Below are 15,523 nucleotides of genomic sequence, written 5' to 3' on the forward strand. Positions count from 1 at the left end.
ATGGAGTAATTGTTTGTTATCGGGTGATATGAACGACTAACACCAATTATCGTCTGAAGCGATCCCCCCTGTAAGGGAGATAATCATTGTCTTTTACCAATGTTGGTACCCTTTTTTAAACGTTTATTGGTTTACCTGTCATTCATTCCTTGTTCGTTTTAGGAACAACGATTGGTATGGAGCTATGGCTAGAGAGGAAAAATCACGTCAACCAGTCACTGCAACAAATGCCTGCCATTTATGGAGAGCCCAGCAATTTTATAATTCCCAGAAATAGAATATACTGGTAAGAGTAAGAAACTATGAGGACATTGCTTGATAAGTGGTGAAACAGGCCCATAAGCTTACACAGTAGAATTTCATATTTGCAGCTGAAGGGATAGAGCAAAACACAATTCAAAAGATCAGGTGACACAGGTAAGTTTACTTTGTAAAGTCGGGGAGCTGAGCCAACTCCTCCCCACCAATTTATTCATGTTTACATCCTGTCTGGGTTAAACAGTCATTATTAGATGCTCAGAATACGTGAAGGGAATACATGGTCAACTCATTAATGTCTATTTAAGGTGGCGTACCTGACGAGTGAAGTCTGGCAGACTGGGCACAGCTCTCCAGCCTACACTCTGCAGGTCTGGAGACACAGAGATTAGAACCTGCTTCCACAGCTGCTCGCCACTAGTTAATTCGATTTCGTCAAGCCAGGATCCAGTGGAGCTCTGTCTTCTGGAAGAAAGTAAATACAGCAAGGCATGAGGGAAAAGGTTCACTGTGAGAGACGCTCCTGTCACTTCTCATCAATGGACATGGTCACCAGATGAAATTTTGCAGTGTCAGGAGGAGATAAGACATGTCAGTGCACCATTGTCACAAGCAACACAGGGCATACATTACACACATAGTACATTCACTGATCATTCACTGGATTTTCATTTTATGCAGGTTTAAATTACTCCGAACAGAATAAGACAAGAAGAGTAAAAACGAACGTGAGCATACAAGATCTGCAAAGTGTGTGATTATGGCAAACAATGCTCAGAGACCATTCATTCTGAATTGTGGACAGCATGTCTGCTGGTAGATTTTAAAGCTTTTTTTAGGTGCAATGATATCAACATTTTTTCGTGCATTTTTGTGCCTGGGAAAATCTTGACGGCGGGAAGGGGGGGGGGTGTTGGCCATTGCACACATTGGGCTTGATTCACAAAAAAGCGTGATGATGCTTATAACGCCCGCACTATGCCAAGCGTGCATGCTAAAGTGTGCGTTTGCGCGTGCATGCAAACGTTAATGCGCACAAGCCTTTGTCATAGCGCGAGTAAACCTTATGTGCAGTAAACTGCACGTGAAGCATAGCACGGGCGTGAGAAGCATTATCAAGCTTTTGTGAATCAAGCCCATTCTGTGCAGCAATGGAGAACATGAGCATGACATCACTCTGGACCACATGCAGAGTCTGGACCTCCAGGAACCTAATGGAAATGCAGTCTAAGGGACGGATCACAAGGTCGAAATAAAATGATCAAATGTTATGACAATTCGACGAAATCAGCTGTACAGGAAAATGTAAAGCTTTTTTTTTTTTAATTAGCCTCAGAAATGTGATCGAATTTACCATATACAGTGGGATGTGAAAGTCAATCGTCATGATTTTCCTGTATAAATCGTTGGTTGTTACAATAAAAAAATGTCAGTTAAATATATCATATAGGAGACACACACAGTGATATTTCAGACATGAAATGAAGTTTATTGGATTAACAGAAAATGTGCAATAATTATTTAAATAAAATTAGGCAGGTGCATAAATGTGGGCACTGTTATTTTATTGCTTCCAAAACCTTTAGAACTAATTATTTGAACTCAAATTGGCTTGGTAAGCTCAGTGACCCCTGACCTACATACACAGGTGAATCCAATTATCAGAAAGACTATTTAAGGGTCAATTTTAAGTTTCCCTCCTCTTTTAATGTTCTCTGAAGAGCAGCAACATGGGGGTCTCAAAACAACTCTCAAATGACCTGAAGACAAAGTATGTTCACCATCATGGTTTAGGGGGAAGGATACAAAAAGCTGTCTCAGAGATTTCAGCTGTTTGTTTCCACAGTTAGAGACATATTGAGGAAATGGAAGACCACAGGCTCAGTTAAAGTTAAGGCTCGAAGTGGCAGACCAAGTAAAATCTCGGATAAACAGAAGCGACAAATGGTGAGAACAGTCAACGTCAACCCACAGACCAGCACCAAAGGCCTACAACATCATCTTGCTGCAGATGGAGTCACTGTGCATCGTTCAACCATTGGCGCACTTTACACAAGGAGATGCTGTATGCAAGAGTGATGCAGAGAAAGCCTTTTTTCCACCCACAGCACAAACAGAGCCGCTTGAGGTATGCTAAAGCACATTTGGACAAGCCAGCTTCATTTTGGAATAAGGTGCTGTGGACTGATGAAACTAAAATTGAGTTATTGGGGTATTATGCATGGAGGAAAAAGAACACAGCATTGTAAGAAAAACACCGGCTGCCTTCAGTAAAATATGGTGGTGGTTCCATCATGCCATGGGACTGTGTGGCCAGTGCAGGGACTGGGAATCTTGTCAAAGTTGAGGGATGCATGGATTCCACTCAGTATGAGCAGATTCTGGAGACCAATGTCCAGGAATCAGTGGCAAAGTTGAAGCTGTGCCAGGGCTGGATCTTTCAAAAAGACAACCACTCTAAACACTGCTCAAAATCCACCAAGGCATTCATGCAGAGGAACAAGTACAACGTTCTGGAATGGCCATCTCAGTCCCCAGACCTAAATATAATTGAAAATCTGTGATGCGAGTTAAAGAGAGCTGTCCATGGTCGGAAGCCATCAAATCTGAATGAACTATTGAAGTTCATGCTGTCCGTCTCTACTCTCCATACCACATTCAGATTGCTGTTATCTACCGCCCGCCCGGTCCAGCCTCTACTTTCATTGATCACTTTTCAGCATGGCTTCTCCAGTTCCTCTCCACTGATATACCCTCTATCATCATTGGAGATTTTAATATACCCATCGACACTAACTGCCCTACTGCCACCAAACTGCACTCTCTCGCCTCCTCGTTTGACCTCGCCCAATGGTCCTCCACTTCCACCAACAAAGACGGCCACACTCTCGACCTTGTCTTTACCCGCCTCTGCTCTATTTCAAGCTTCCATAACACTCCACTTCCCCTCTCAGACCACAACCTTCTTACCTTCTCAATCAATTCTTCTCTACCATCAACTCCTCCAACACTACACCATCCGGTCATGGGCAGGAACTACCGCAACCTGGATCTGAATACCCTGACTGAAGCCTTGTAACCTCTAAGTACTCTGTCATCCTACACTGACCTAGAGACAGCATCCAGTTACTTAGTTTAGTCTCCTCTGCCATGAATTCAGCTGCCCCACTCACCACCACCCGCCCCCGCCAAACTAACAGGCAGCCCTGGCTCACTGAACAAATCAAACAGCTGAAAAGGCGCTCCAGGGTGGCAGAAAGGTGCTGGAGAAAGAGCACTGCTATAGAGGACTTCCACCACTACAAACAAACTATGCTGGAGCTCAGGGATGCTCTCACCTCTGCTAAGCAGTCTTATTTCTCCTCGCTCATTTCCTCACAGTCCCACAACCCAAAACAATTGTTCTACTTCGGACCTCTCCTCCCCCCACCACATGTCTGTCAGCTGACGACTTTGCATCATACTTTACAAGCAAGATTGATGCAATACGTAATAGCTTCAACACGCAACCACTTTTACCAGCTAAACCATCACCCATAGATTCCTTCTGTCCGCCTGCATCCTCGCCCACTACTAACTGCCTTCCCCCCTGATCCACAAGACCACTCTCCCACTCTAATATCTTTTACCACACTCACTGAACAGTGTCTTTCCTCACTACTCTCCAAAGCTCATCTCACTACCTGTGCCCTGGACCCCATTCCCTACCATCTAATCCCCCAGCTTTCCTCCTCCCTTAATCCCGCTCTAACAACTCTATTCAATCTTTTTTATCTCCACTGGCACTTTTCCTTCCTTATTCAAACAAGCTATTATCACACCACTTATCAAAAAACCCTCTCTTGATCCAGCTTCTCTATCCAATTACTGACCTGTCTCACTCCTCCCCTTTGCTTCTAAACTGCTGGAACGTCACATCCATTCAGAATTGTCTGCCTTTCTCTCTACCAATTCCTTACTTGACCCCTTTCAATCTGGATTCCGCACACACCATTCCACTGAAACTGTCCTCACGAAAGTTGCTAATGACCTACTGGTAGCTAAATCCAAAGGCCAGTTCTCCATTCTAATACTCCTTGACCTTTCCTCTGCCTTTGACACGGTTGATCATGCTCTGCTTCTGCAGACACTCATCTTTAAGAATCAAGGGACAAGCACATTCCTGGATCTCCTCTTATCTCTCTGGACGCTCTTACACTGTGTCCTTCTCTAACACCAATTCCTCCCCACGCCCACTGTCTGTTGGTGTTCCTCAAGGCTCTGTTCTTGGGCCACTTCTTTTCTCAGTCTACACCCGTGGCCTGGGACAACTAATTAACTCTTTTGGCTTCCAGTATCACCTCTATGCTGATGACACCCAAATCTATCTCTCAGCTCCTGATCTGGCATCACTACTATCTAGAGTCCCCGACTGTCTACGTGCCGTTTCTGCATTTATGTCCTCCCGCTTCCTCAAACTTAACAGGAGTAAAACGGAAATTGTGATTTTTCCACCATCGCTATCTACACCTCCACCAATTGCAACCATAACGGTAGACAACACCCCATTAACCTCAACCACTAAGGCCTGCTGCTTGGGGGTTATACTCGACTCAGAGCTCTCCTTTAAACCTCACATTGCCTCATTAACCACCACCTGCTATTTCCAGCTCAAAAATATATTCCGTATCCGTCCCTTCCTCACACAAGAGGCCACCAAGATGCTTGTACATGCCTTAATCATCTCCCGCCTAGACTACTGCAACACCCTGCTCTGTTGGCTACCACAAAAAAGGCTAGCACCTCTCCAATCCCTTCTAAATTCAGCGGCCTGCCTCATTCACCTCTACACACGCTCTTCCGATTCTCTCCACTGGTTACCTATTACCCAGAGGATCCAGTTCAAACTCCTGACTCTAACATACAAAGCCCTCCATGAGTTGTGCCCTTCATACATCTCATCACTAATCTCAAGATATTGTCCCTCCCGCAACCTCCGCTCCTCCCAAGAAATTCTCCTGGCCTCTAAGCTGATCACCTCCTCTCATGCTCGCATCCAAGACTTTACACGAGCATCATCTCTTATCTGGAACGCTCTTCCACAGCCTGTACGTCATGCTCCAAACCTGGACATCTTCAAACGCACTCTTAAAACACACCTTTTCAGACAAGCTTATAACATTCTATAGCCCTTATTTACTTATTTGACACAATGTAATCAGAGGCAAAGGGTCACTGCCTCATCCATCCTCCACCCCCTTACCTAATGTGTCCCCCACTACCCACTAGATTGTAAGCTCGCAAGGGCAAGGTCCTCCTCCTAATGTTTACTGTTTTTGTCACAATATTTGTGCTGCTTGGAACTCTGTTTTACAATTTGTTAGTATATCTATGTTCCCCTTGTCGTCTTATTGTGCTTGTCGTCTTATTATAATAATAATAATAACAACTAGAGATGTTTTGTAAAGAGGAATGGTCCAAAATCCCTTCAACCAAAATCCAGACTCTCATTGGAACCTACAGGAAGCGTTTGGAGGCTGTAATTTCTGCAAAAGGAGGATCTACTAAATATTGATTTCATTTCTTTTTTGTGGTGCCCAAATTTATGCGCCTGCCTAATTTTGTTTAAACCATTATTGCACACTTTCTGTAAATCCAATAAACTTCATTTCATTTTTCAAATATCACTGCGTGTGTCTCCTATATGATATATTTAACTGAAATTTTTTATAATAACAAGCAACGATTTATACAGGAAAATCATGATGATTAACAACGTTGCCCAAACTTTCGCACCTGTGTGTGTGTATATAAATATATATATATATATATATATTAGCTGGACGCCCGGCGTTGTCCGGGTATGTATTTGGCTGGTGTTGTTGGCCCCGCCCAGGGGCATGCCTAGAAATCCCCGGGCTCCTCTGCAAAAAAAAGAAAATTTGGCCCCCCCCCCACCTTCCTGTTTACACAGGAAGTTCTATGAAGCACTTAGTGATCATAAGACCTCCGGCGAGAAGGAGGTATGTGTTCAGCCTGCCTGCCGCCGCTGCCTGCTGCCACCAATAATTGCAGGAGGGGGAGCGCAGAGAGGAGAGCCAGAGGTGAGGGAGGGGGGGGGGAATGTCCCCCCTCTCCACCGATCTGTGGCCACGCTCTCCTCTTATGCTGCGACCCCTCCTGCCCCACAAAAGTCCCTGAGCGGGCCCTAGGGGTGCCCTGGGCCCCCACTGTGGCGGCAGGGGTCACATCCGTTATTGTTACACCATTGGCCCCGCCCCCTTTTCCTAACCCTAACACACAATTACTTAATTACTTAATGACCAAGTTTGTGAGCTTTGCGGTCTTTGGCATCAATAATTTGCATTGAAATAAAATAAATCTGATTGGCTGTGGCTCCACCCCTTTTCTGAATTTGAACCCAAATCAACCAATGGCCAAGTGTACCAGGTACAGGTGATTAACAGTGCAAGAGGCTTGTGTCATTAACAGTGCAAGAATGGCAGCAATTAAATATTCCCCTTAAAAATCAATAGGTGGATTTTAATTGGCTTTTGTATGCTCCACCCACCTTTCTGAATATTAATCCCAGTCACCCAGTGACCAACTGTGCAAAGTTTGAGAACTCTACCATTAACAGTGTAAGAATGGCTGCAGTTTACATTTTCCCAATAAAATTTGTATTTTTCTCCCCCCACTGATTTCCTGGCATTGTTCGGGTATGTATTAGGCTGGTGTTGGCTCCGCCTACTTTTTCTAACCCTAACACACAACTACTCAATGACCAAGTTTGTGTGCTTTGCAGTTTTTGACATCAATAATTTGAGTTGAGATTAAACAAATCTGATTAATCCCAGTCACCAAGTGACCAATTGTGCAAAGTTTGAGAACCCTACCATTAACAGTGTAAGAATGGCTGCAGTTTACATTTTTTCAGTGAAATGTGTATTTGTCTCCGCCCACTGATGACCCGGTATTGCCCGATTATGTATTTGCCTGGTGTTGGCTGCGCCCACTTTTCCTAATCTTACCACACAATTACTCAATGACCAAGTTTGTGAGCTTTGCGGTTTTTGGCATCCATAACCTGCATTAAAATGAAACAAATACGATTGTCTGTTTGTGGCTCCACCTTCTTTTATCAATTTAAACCCCAGTCACCCAATGATCAACTGTACCAGGTTTGAGGCTTGTGCCATTAACAGTGCAAGAATGGAAGAAATTAAATATTCCCCTGAAAAATCAATAGGTAATTTTTGATTGGCTTTTGTAGGCTCCACCCACTTTTCTGAATATTAATCCCAGTCACCTAGTAATTAACTGTGCAAAGTTTGAGAACCCTACAATTAATAGTGTAAGAATGGCTGCAGCTTACATTTTCTCAGTGAAATTTGTATTTGTCTCGGCCCCCTTTTTGGTTATGGGAAAAAAAGTATCCTATACTTTATTCCAGGTAGTGTACTATGTGTGTGCCAAATTTCATTCAAATCCGTTCAGCCCTTTTTGCGTGATCGAGTACCAAACATCCGAACTTTCCCATTTATTATATTAGTAGGACGGACACACACACACACACCACACCACACCACACACACACGTTGGACAAAATAATGGAAACACCTAACATTTTGACATCATACTCTTTGAACATGTTTTAAGCAAATCAAAACTTAACATATGTTAAATCTTTTTTGTTTATTATTTTTGTTGTTTGATATGTTTAACTAAAATAATTGTTTTTTTACAGATATTTAAACCAAAGTTGGTTACAATTTATAAAAATGGCAGATCTTTCAGACTTTCAAAGAGGCCAAATTGTTGGTGCTCGTATGGCAGGCGCTACTGTAACAGAAACTGCCCGAATGCTTGGCATTTCAAGAGGTACTGTCTCAAAAGTAATGACTGCCTTTGAAAGAGAAGGAAAAACGTCCTCAGCAAAGCACAGTTGTGGCCATAAGTCGAAGTTGTCTGAGAGAGACCGTCGGACTCTAAAACGAATTGTTAGAAAAGCTTGCAAGACCACAGCTCCTAAAATCACTGCAGAGCTGAATGAACGCCTACAGAACCCAGTTTCCACAATAACTGTTCGCACAAATCTGGATTCCACGGAAGAACTGTAATTAGAAAACCTCTGCTCTCAAAGACAAATGTTTCAAAGCTTTAGAGTGGTGTAGAAACCACCAGAATTGGTCCCTCGAGCAGTGGAAAAATGTGATTTTCTCTGACGAATCATTGTTTACCTTATTTCCGTCCTCCGGCCGAGTGTACGTTTGGTGACAGCCGAAAGAAGCATTTCATCCAGACTGCCTTCTCCCAACCGTAAAACATGGCGGGGGTTCTGTGATGATCTGGGGTGCTATTTCTTAGAAATCCGGCAGGCCAATGATTTCCCTTCATGGAAGAATTAACAGCCGAGACTATTTAGAAATTTTGGGCGACCAAGTTTATCCTATGGTGCAAAAACTGTTTCTGGAGGGGAATGCAATTTTTCAAGAGGATAATGCCCCAATCCATACAGCTAGAATTGTTAAAGAATGGCACGAGGAACATTCTAATGAAGTTGAGCATCTCATCTGGCCACCACAATCCCTAGACCTCAACATTATTGAACATTTATGGACGTTTTTAGAGATTCAGGTAAGAAGTCGATTTCAGCCGCCATCATCTCTAAAAGAACTGGAGGGGGTTTGAACTGAAGAATGGGCTAAAATTACTTTGGAAACAATTCACAATTTGTATGAATCTTGGAGAATTGAGGCTGAAATGGCCGCAAAAGGTGGACCTACACCATATTAAAAGATATTTTGTTGATTTTCAAGGTGTTTCCATTATTTTGACCAAACCTTGTATTGGATTGTATATAATATAATATAATATATATATATATATATATATATATATATATATATATATATATATATACATACATACACAGTGGTGTGAAAAACTATTTGCCCCCTTCCTGATTTCTTATTCTTTTGCATGTTTGTCACACTTAAATGTTTCTACTCATCAAAAACCGTTAACTATTAGTCAAAGATAACATAATTGAACACAAAATGCAGTTGTAAATGATGGTTTTTATTATTTAGTGAGAAAAATAACTCAAAACCTACATGGCCCTGTGTGAAAAAGAAATTGCCCCCTGAACCTAATAACTGGTTGGGCCACCCTTAGCAGCAATAACTGCAATCAAGCGTTTGCGATAACTTGCAACGAGTCTTTTACAGCGCTCTGGAGGAATTTTGGCCCACTCATCTTTGCAGAATTGTTGTAATTCAGCTTTATTTGAGGGTTTTCTAGCATGAACCGCCTTTTTAAGGTCATGCCACAACATCTCAATAGGATTCAGGTCAGGACTTTGACTAGGCCACTCCAAAGTCTTCATTTTGTTTTTCTTCAGCCATTCAGAGGTGGATTTGCTGGTGTGTTTTGGGTCATTGTCCTGCTGCAGCACCCAAGATCGCTTCAGCTTGAGTTGACAAACAGATGGCCGGACATTCTCCTTCAGGATTTTTTGGTAGACAGTAGAATTCATGGTTCCATCTATCACAGCAAGCCTTCCAGGTCCTGAAGCAGCAAAACAACCCCAGACCATCATACTACCACCACCATATTTTACTGTTGGTATGATGTTCTTTTGCTGAAATGCTGTGTTACTTCTACACCAGATGTAACGGGACACGCACCTTCCAGAAAGTTCAAATTTTGTCTCGTCGGTCCACAAGGTATTTTCCCAAAAGTCTTGCCAATCATTTAGATTTTTTTTAGCAAAATTGAGACGAGCCTTAATGTCCTTTTTGCTTAAAAGTGGTTTGCGCCTTGGATATCTGCCATGCAGACCGTTTTTGCCCAGTCTCTTTCTTATGGTGGAGCCATGAACAATGACCTTAATTAAGGGAAGTGAGGCCTGCAGTTCTTTAGATGTTGTCCTGGGGTCTTTTGTGGCCTCTCGGATGAGTTTTCTCTGCGCTCTTGGGGTAATTTTGGTCGGCCAGCCACTCCTGGGAAGGTTCATCACTGTTCCATGTTTTTGCCATTTGTGGATAATGGCTCTCACTGTGGTTCGCTGGAGTCCTAAAGCTTTAGAAATGGCTTTATAACCTTTACCAGACTGATAGATCTCAATTACAGTACTTTGTTCTCATTTGTTCCTGAATTTCTTTGGATCTTGGCATGATGTCTAGCTTTTGAGGTGCTTTTGGTCTACTTCTCTGTGTCAGATAGCTCCTATCAGATAGCTCCTATTTAAGTGATTTCTTGATTGAAACAGGTGTGGCACTAATCAGGCCTGGGGGTGACTACAGAAATTGAACTCAGGTGTGATAAACCGCAGTTAAGTTATTTTTTAACATGGGGGGCAATCACTTTTTCACACAGGGCCATGTAGATTTGGAGTTTTTTTTTCTCACTAAATAATAAAAATCATCATTTAAAACTGCATTTTGTATTCAATTATGTTATCTTTGACTAATAGTTAACGGTTTTTGATGAGCAGAAACATTTAAGTGTGACAAACATGCAAAAGAATAAGAAATCAGGAAGGGGGCAAATAGTTTATCACACCACTATAAAGTGTGTGTGTGTGTGTGTGTGTGTGTGTGTGTGTGTGTGTGTGTGTGTGTGTGTGTGTGTGTGTGTGTGTGTGTGTGTGTGTGTGTGTGTGTGTGTGTGTGTGTGTGTGTGTGTGTGTGTGTGTGTGTGTGTGCTGGCGTGTGCTGGCGTGTGCTGGCGTGTGCTGGCGTGTGCTGGCGTGTGTGTGTGTGTGTGTGTGTGTGTGTGTGTGTGTGCGATAAGTCAATCATGAGTGATGGATTTTGCTGAGCAATATTTCTGAAAAATGATTGGTGTAGGATTGTCAATTTCTTAATTAGGAAATAATATTGCAAATACATTGGTCAGATTTGTGAAATGTTACAATCAATAAAAAAAAATTATTGTACTTCTTGATTTGAAAATATAAAAAAAATGATATGTATGGTGTGTGCCCACCAATAGACTGATTTGACAAAAAAAAAATAGCATGCAAGATATCAGATGGTATATCTGTGCCGTTATCCTATATTTTTTCAGAGAAAAAAGGAGCAGTGATATATAATGCAGCAGAGTTGCCCAGACTCTCCCCTGACTGCATTAAAGTCACTATAGGGTTATAACCTTTGATGTACAGAGCTGGACTCAGTAACGGTACAAGAAAATATACAGTAAACATCATCAAGCTAAAAGCAGCACTTTCCTTCAGGGTAAACACACAACAATCATCTAGGGGTTTTCTAGGAAATGCTGCACTTTTTCGTGTTGTTGTTCTGTTTTTAGCCTAATCTTCCAAAGGCTCTCTCATTTGACAGCTGTCTTGATGCATCATTTGACCTCTTTCACACACTGCTGAACCCGGTCATCCAACATCCAGCCTCGCTCCCCCGTCCTGGAAATGACACATCCGCACGTCTAGCGAGGATACGGAGAACCCAGGCTTTCATCCGCACTCAGCATCTCCAGTGCTACGCAGCCCTGGCGCCCTACCAAAGTTTAAGGCTCCTTGCCTCCATTATCATGCAAGGTGTATAGCAAGACAAGAACAGCCACACAGAAAAGTAATTAATTTAACGCCCTAACGGGCTTCATTAATCAGGTTTAAATGAAAATCACCAAGAAAAATGTGCCTGTTAATTGTAAGCCAAAGGCAGTAAACAGGCGGTCACAGTCTGCAATTATTTTCTATTCTCCTCTTGAATCTGAATAGGAAAAAACACATTTTGTAGTGTCAGATGCAGCTCTATTGTGTAGTAAGGCTACCACAGTCTCCTGGTGACTACCAGCAAAGTAGACTATCCTCATAAACATAACATGCAGGCCAAAGAAAGTCATCAAGCTATCTAAAGGGCAGAACCTCTGATGAAAAAATGTAAAGGTGAACATTTTTCAACATAACACAGGAAAACATGTGCAACCTTAGGGCCTCCCACCTGTAATGAAAAAGGTAGGTGGTAATTACCTCATTAAGAGGCAGCCTCTGGATCCTAAAGAGGCTACCCCCATCCTCCTTAGCCAGTGCAATCCAGACCCTGAACTTTGAGCATCCATAACAAGCCAGTGACACGCCCCACACAGGCGCAGTAGCAGCTTTCTGATGGGCCGCAGCTGAAACAGCCAAGGCAGATCATGCACCGCCAACAGCAGATTTTCAGGGGCTGCCAGCACTGGATCCCTGAGGCTGAGGAGGACGGGGAAGTCTCTTTAGGATCCAGAGGGTTCCCCCTCCCGAGGTAAGTACCCCCTAGGACAGGGATGTCAAACAGGTCCTTTGTGGGCCGAGCTCCTCACACATTTTTTACACAGCTCAAATTAATTGATGAGGCGGAATCAGGAAAGGTGTGGTCCATCAGGTAGAACACATTCCTCGCTTTCTCAGTCCATCCTAAACACTGGCATGGATCTGGCCCTCCAGGCCTGGAGTTCAACACCTGTGCCCTAGGAGCACTTTTTTTACATGTTTATTTTTAAACTGCCCAACTATATGAGGTCATTATCATGAAGCAAAGCTACAGCCTGTGCAAGGATGGAAATAAAAGGCAGGCCGTGATTTGCATTTAAGGTATACTAACTCTTCAAAATAAACCTGGAATGTGGAGGTAAGAATCTTTATTTACCTTTTTAATTAAAAAAAAAGTCCCTAATGCCTAATCTGCATCCCAGTTATGGATCAACGAACTGCAAGGAGAAGGTGTTCAGTGGATTTTGGAACAAAGGTGTTCAGTGGATTTTGAAACGAAAAAACAGAGGATCAACACTATGACCCGGCAACTCGTATCTCCAAGAGATTCCCAGTGGCAGCTTCTAGATTGCTCACGTGATAGGAAGTAACAGAAATATGGAGGCCACTGTAATTATTCCTTTTAAAAAAAAAATGACAGTTGCCCAGCTGCCATGCTGATTTTGTGGCTTCAGAAGCGTTCGGTTCACAAACCTGCAGCACAAATGCAGCCAGTGGAGTATCTGCACACTACCTCTGGGTCAGTGATTCAGATAGTATTTGCTATAGACTAGACTTGTTTCTCAACAGTTTATTGGTAAGTACCCCTATTAAAATCCTGTACTCACCAAGTACCCCCAGCATAGTAAATATTATCACAAGTACCCCTTGACAAATATATATTAAATCGTAATACATGATAATTGGTTTGAAACAATTTCCAAGCATTTACTATTTCTCTAATTAAAAAAAATACTAATTTGGTGTTTGAATAAGATTTATCATTTTCTAAAACTCTAAATTGGTTATTCTTGGTTAAGAACCATCAGAAGCACCCCCTGGGGATACATGTACCACACGTTGAGAACCTCAGCACATTCAACAGGACAGTAGCATTTTCTTTAAAGCGGACCTGAACTCAGCACTTCCTCTCTGCTCTAAAAGATATGCAACAGCATAATTTAACTTTTAAAGAAAACATTTCTTTGTTACAGCTGATACTAATCCTGCAATAAATCTGCAGTGTGTCTGTCACGGAACAGCCATGAGAAACGAGAACGCAATCGGTTTATTGCACCGATTGCCATTGACGTGCTAGAATCTGGATTGGTTGTGTAGTCGTGCAAGCGATCAGAAAATGACATTTTTGTATTCTTTTTAAAACCAGAGATCTGTCCCCCTCTGAGTAAAGCATCCCCTCATCCCTCAGGAATCTCGCACGTGGCCAGATTCCCTGCAGGGACCAGCTCATTCCCCCCACAGCCAAATGGCTCCATGAAAAGAGCCAGGAAGCTGGCTCCCCAGGGGGGCCATGAGAAGCCAGCCAGGGAGGCACCGATAAGGACAGATATGAATGCATGTGATGTATGGTTTCTTACCTATTATATGGAGACCGTACATTGCACAGCTATAAAATTTATATAGTCTTATTCGTTAAAGCCTGCCCAACGTGCGGATATAAAATATTGCGGTATGAATCTTCTCAGGAACCTGAGAAGCTACCCAAGTCACGTCTGATATCATATTAATCTGTATTTTCCGACAAGTATGAATCTGTTATCCACCTAAATATGACATGTATCGTTCATGAGTTACGGCATTTTATAAGTTTAAACCTAAAATCTCTCAGAGGTAATGAACTGTCATTGGTGGGTAATTAGGAGGGGGCGAGTATTGCCACACCCCCGAACCAGCTTCATCAAAAGCACATGGCCGGCAGGCAGACCTCAGTCTTCCAAATTCCATCTGTATGAGAGCCTGTCTGCTGCCAGCCAGAGGACACGTGGCTAGCGGCCATCTTGTTTGGACTTTGCTCTGATCTGAAACAAAAGAATTTTGCTGAAATTGAAACCAAGGACTTTATGATTCTGCCACAAAAGGACATCTCTCCATGAACTTTAAGTATCCGTGTTTTTCTCCCTTTTATTTTCATACTGTGTTATCTCATGTCTCAATAATTGTTGATTTTAATGATTTTCTGTATATATTATTCATATTGCATATTTAACAAACGACGTTCAAACGTCCTTTGTTTATTCAGCTACCCTATTATTCAGCTAAACACAGAAACTGAACCCAGACTTCTGAGGAGACGCTACTTTCGTTGCTAGCTAGACAGAATAGAGTGTTTAACCGTTTTATTTGCAGGTCTAGAAATAGCTAGTCAGTGGGTGCTTCTGGCCCAGGAAAGCAGAAGTGGTGGCAGTTATACCCTGAAATAGTGTGTAAGTTGTAATTACCGTACCTCACAGGCTCCCTTCTGGTCGGGCCGCTTCCCAAATTCTGTCGGTTTCTGCCCATTGATCGCGACCACAGCTTGCATCGTCTGTGTGCTGAAACCGATTGGAAGGCAATTTGCGGTCTGGCCACCAGTGGCTCTGTGACAGTGTCTACTTCCTGCTTTCATGGAATCAGACATAGGGTTAACGTCCTGTCTTTACAAATTAGCAGCTCTGCCATGGCAGAGGTGATACCTGAGCTGACATAGCTGCAGAGATCAAATTATCGTGGATATTAGTCCCAGATGAGGGGGGAATTAGACAGGCAAAATGCTTTAATTACATATAGGGCACACATTTTCAATATTTTCCTTCTGTCCTGTGCAAGAATTCTGGACCACTTTAAAAGTGTACAGGTAGTTTACCATATTTTTCTTTTTACCTCTGCTTACTATAATGCTAATGGACAACACCAAAGAGGTATAAAATTGATGTAAATTCTATTTTGGAGTCTTCGTATATACCTCAAAATCCCAGCTGCATGATCTCAGTACAGTTCAGAGAGTTGATAGTGCAACCTTATAGGAGAAATAAC

The 15,523-nt window shown here is 42.6% G+C and overlaps 1 protein-coding gene across 4 annotated transcripts in view; it reads right to left on the reverse strand.

The window, feature by feature from the left end:
- FAAP20 (FA core complex associated protein 20) overlaps positions 1-15,523 on the reverse strand; it is a 51,484-nt gene that overhangs the window by 22,159 nt on the left and 13,802 nt on the right. For all 4 annotated transcript variants that reach the window (XM_068242773.1, XM_068242774.1, XM_068242776.1 and 1 more), the window contains exon 3: positions 576-723. In XM_068242773.1, the coding sequence (XP_068098874.1) occupies positions 576-723 (148 nt within the window). The remainder of the gene's footprint in view (positions 1-575; positions 724-15,523) is intronic.

Source organism: Hyperolius riggenbachi, chromosome 6 (genome assembly GCF_040937935.1).
Source record: "Hyperolius riggenbachi isolate aHypRig1 chromosome 6, aHypRig1.pri, whole genome shotgun sequence".
In the NCBI taxonomy this organism is placed as follows: Eukaryota; Metazoa; Chordata; class Amphibia; order Anura; family Hyperoliidae; genus Hyperolius; species Hyperolius riggenbachi.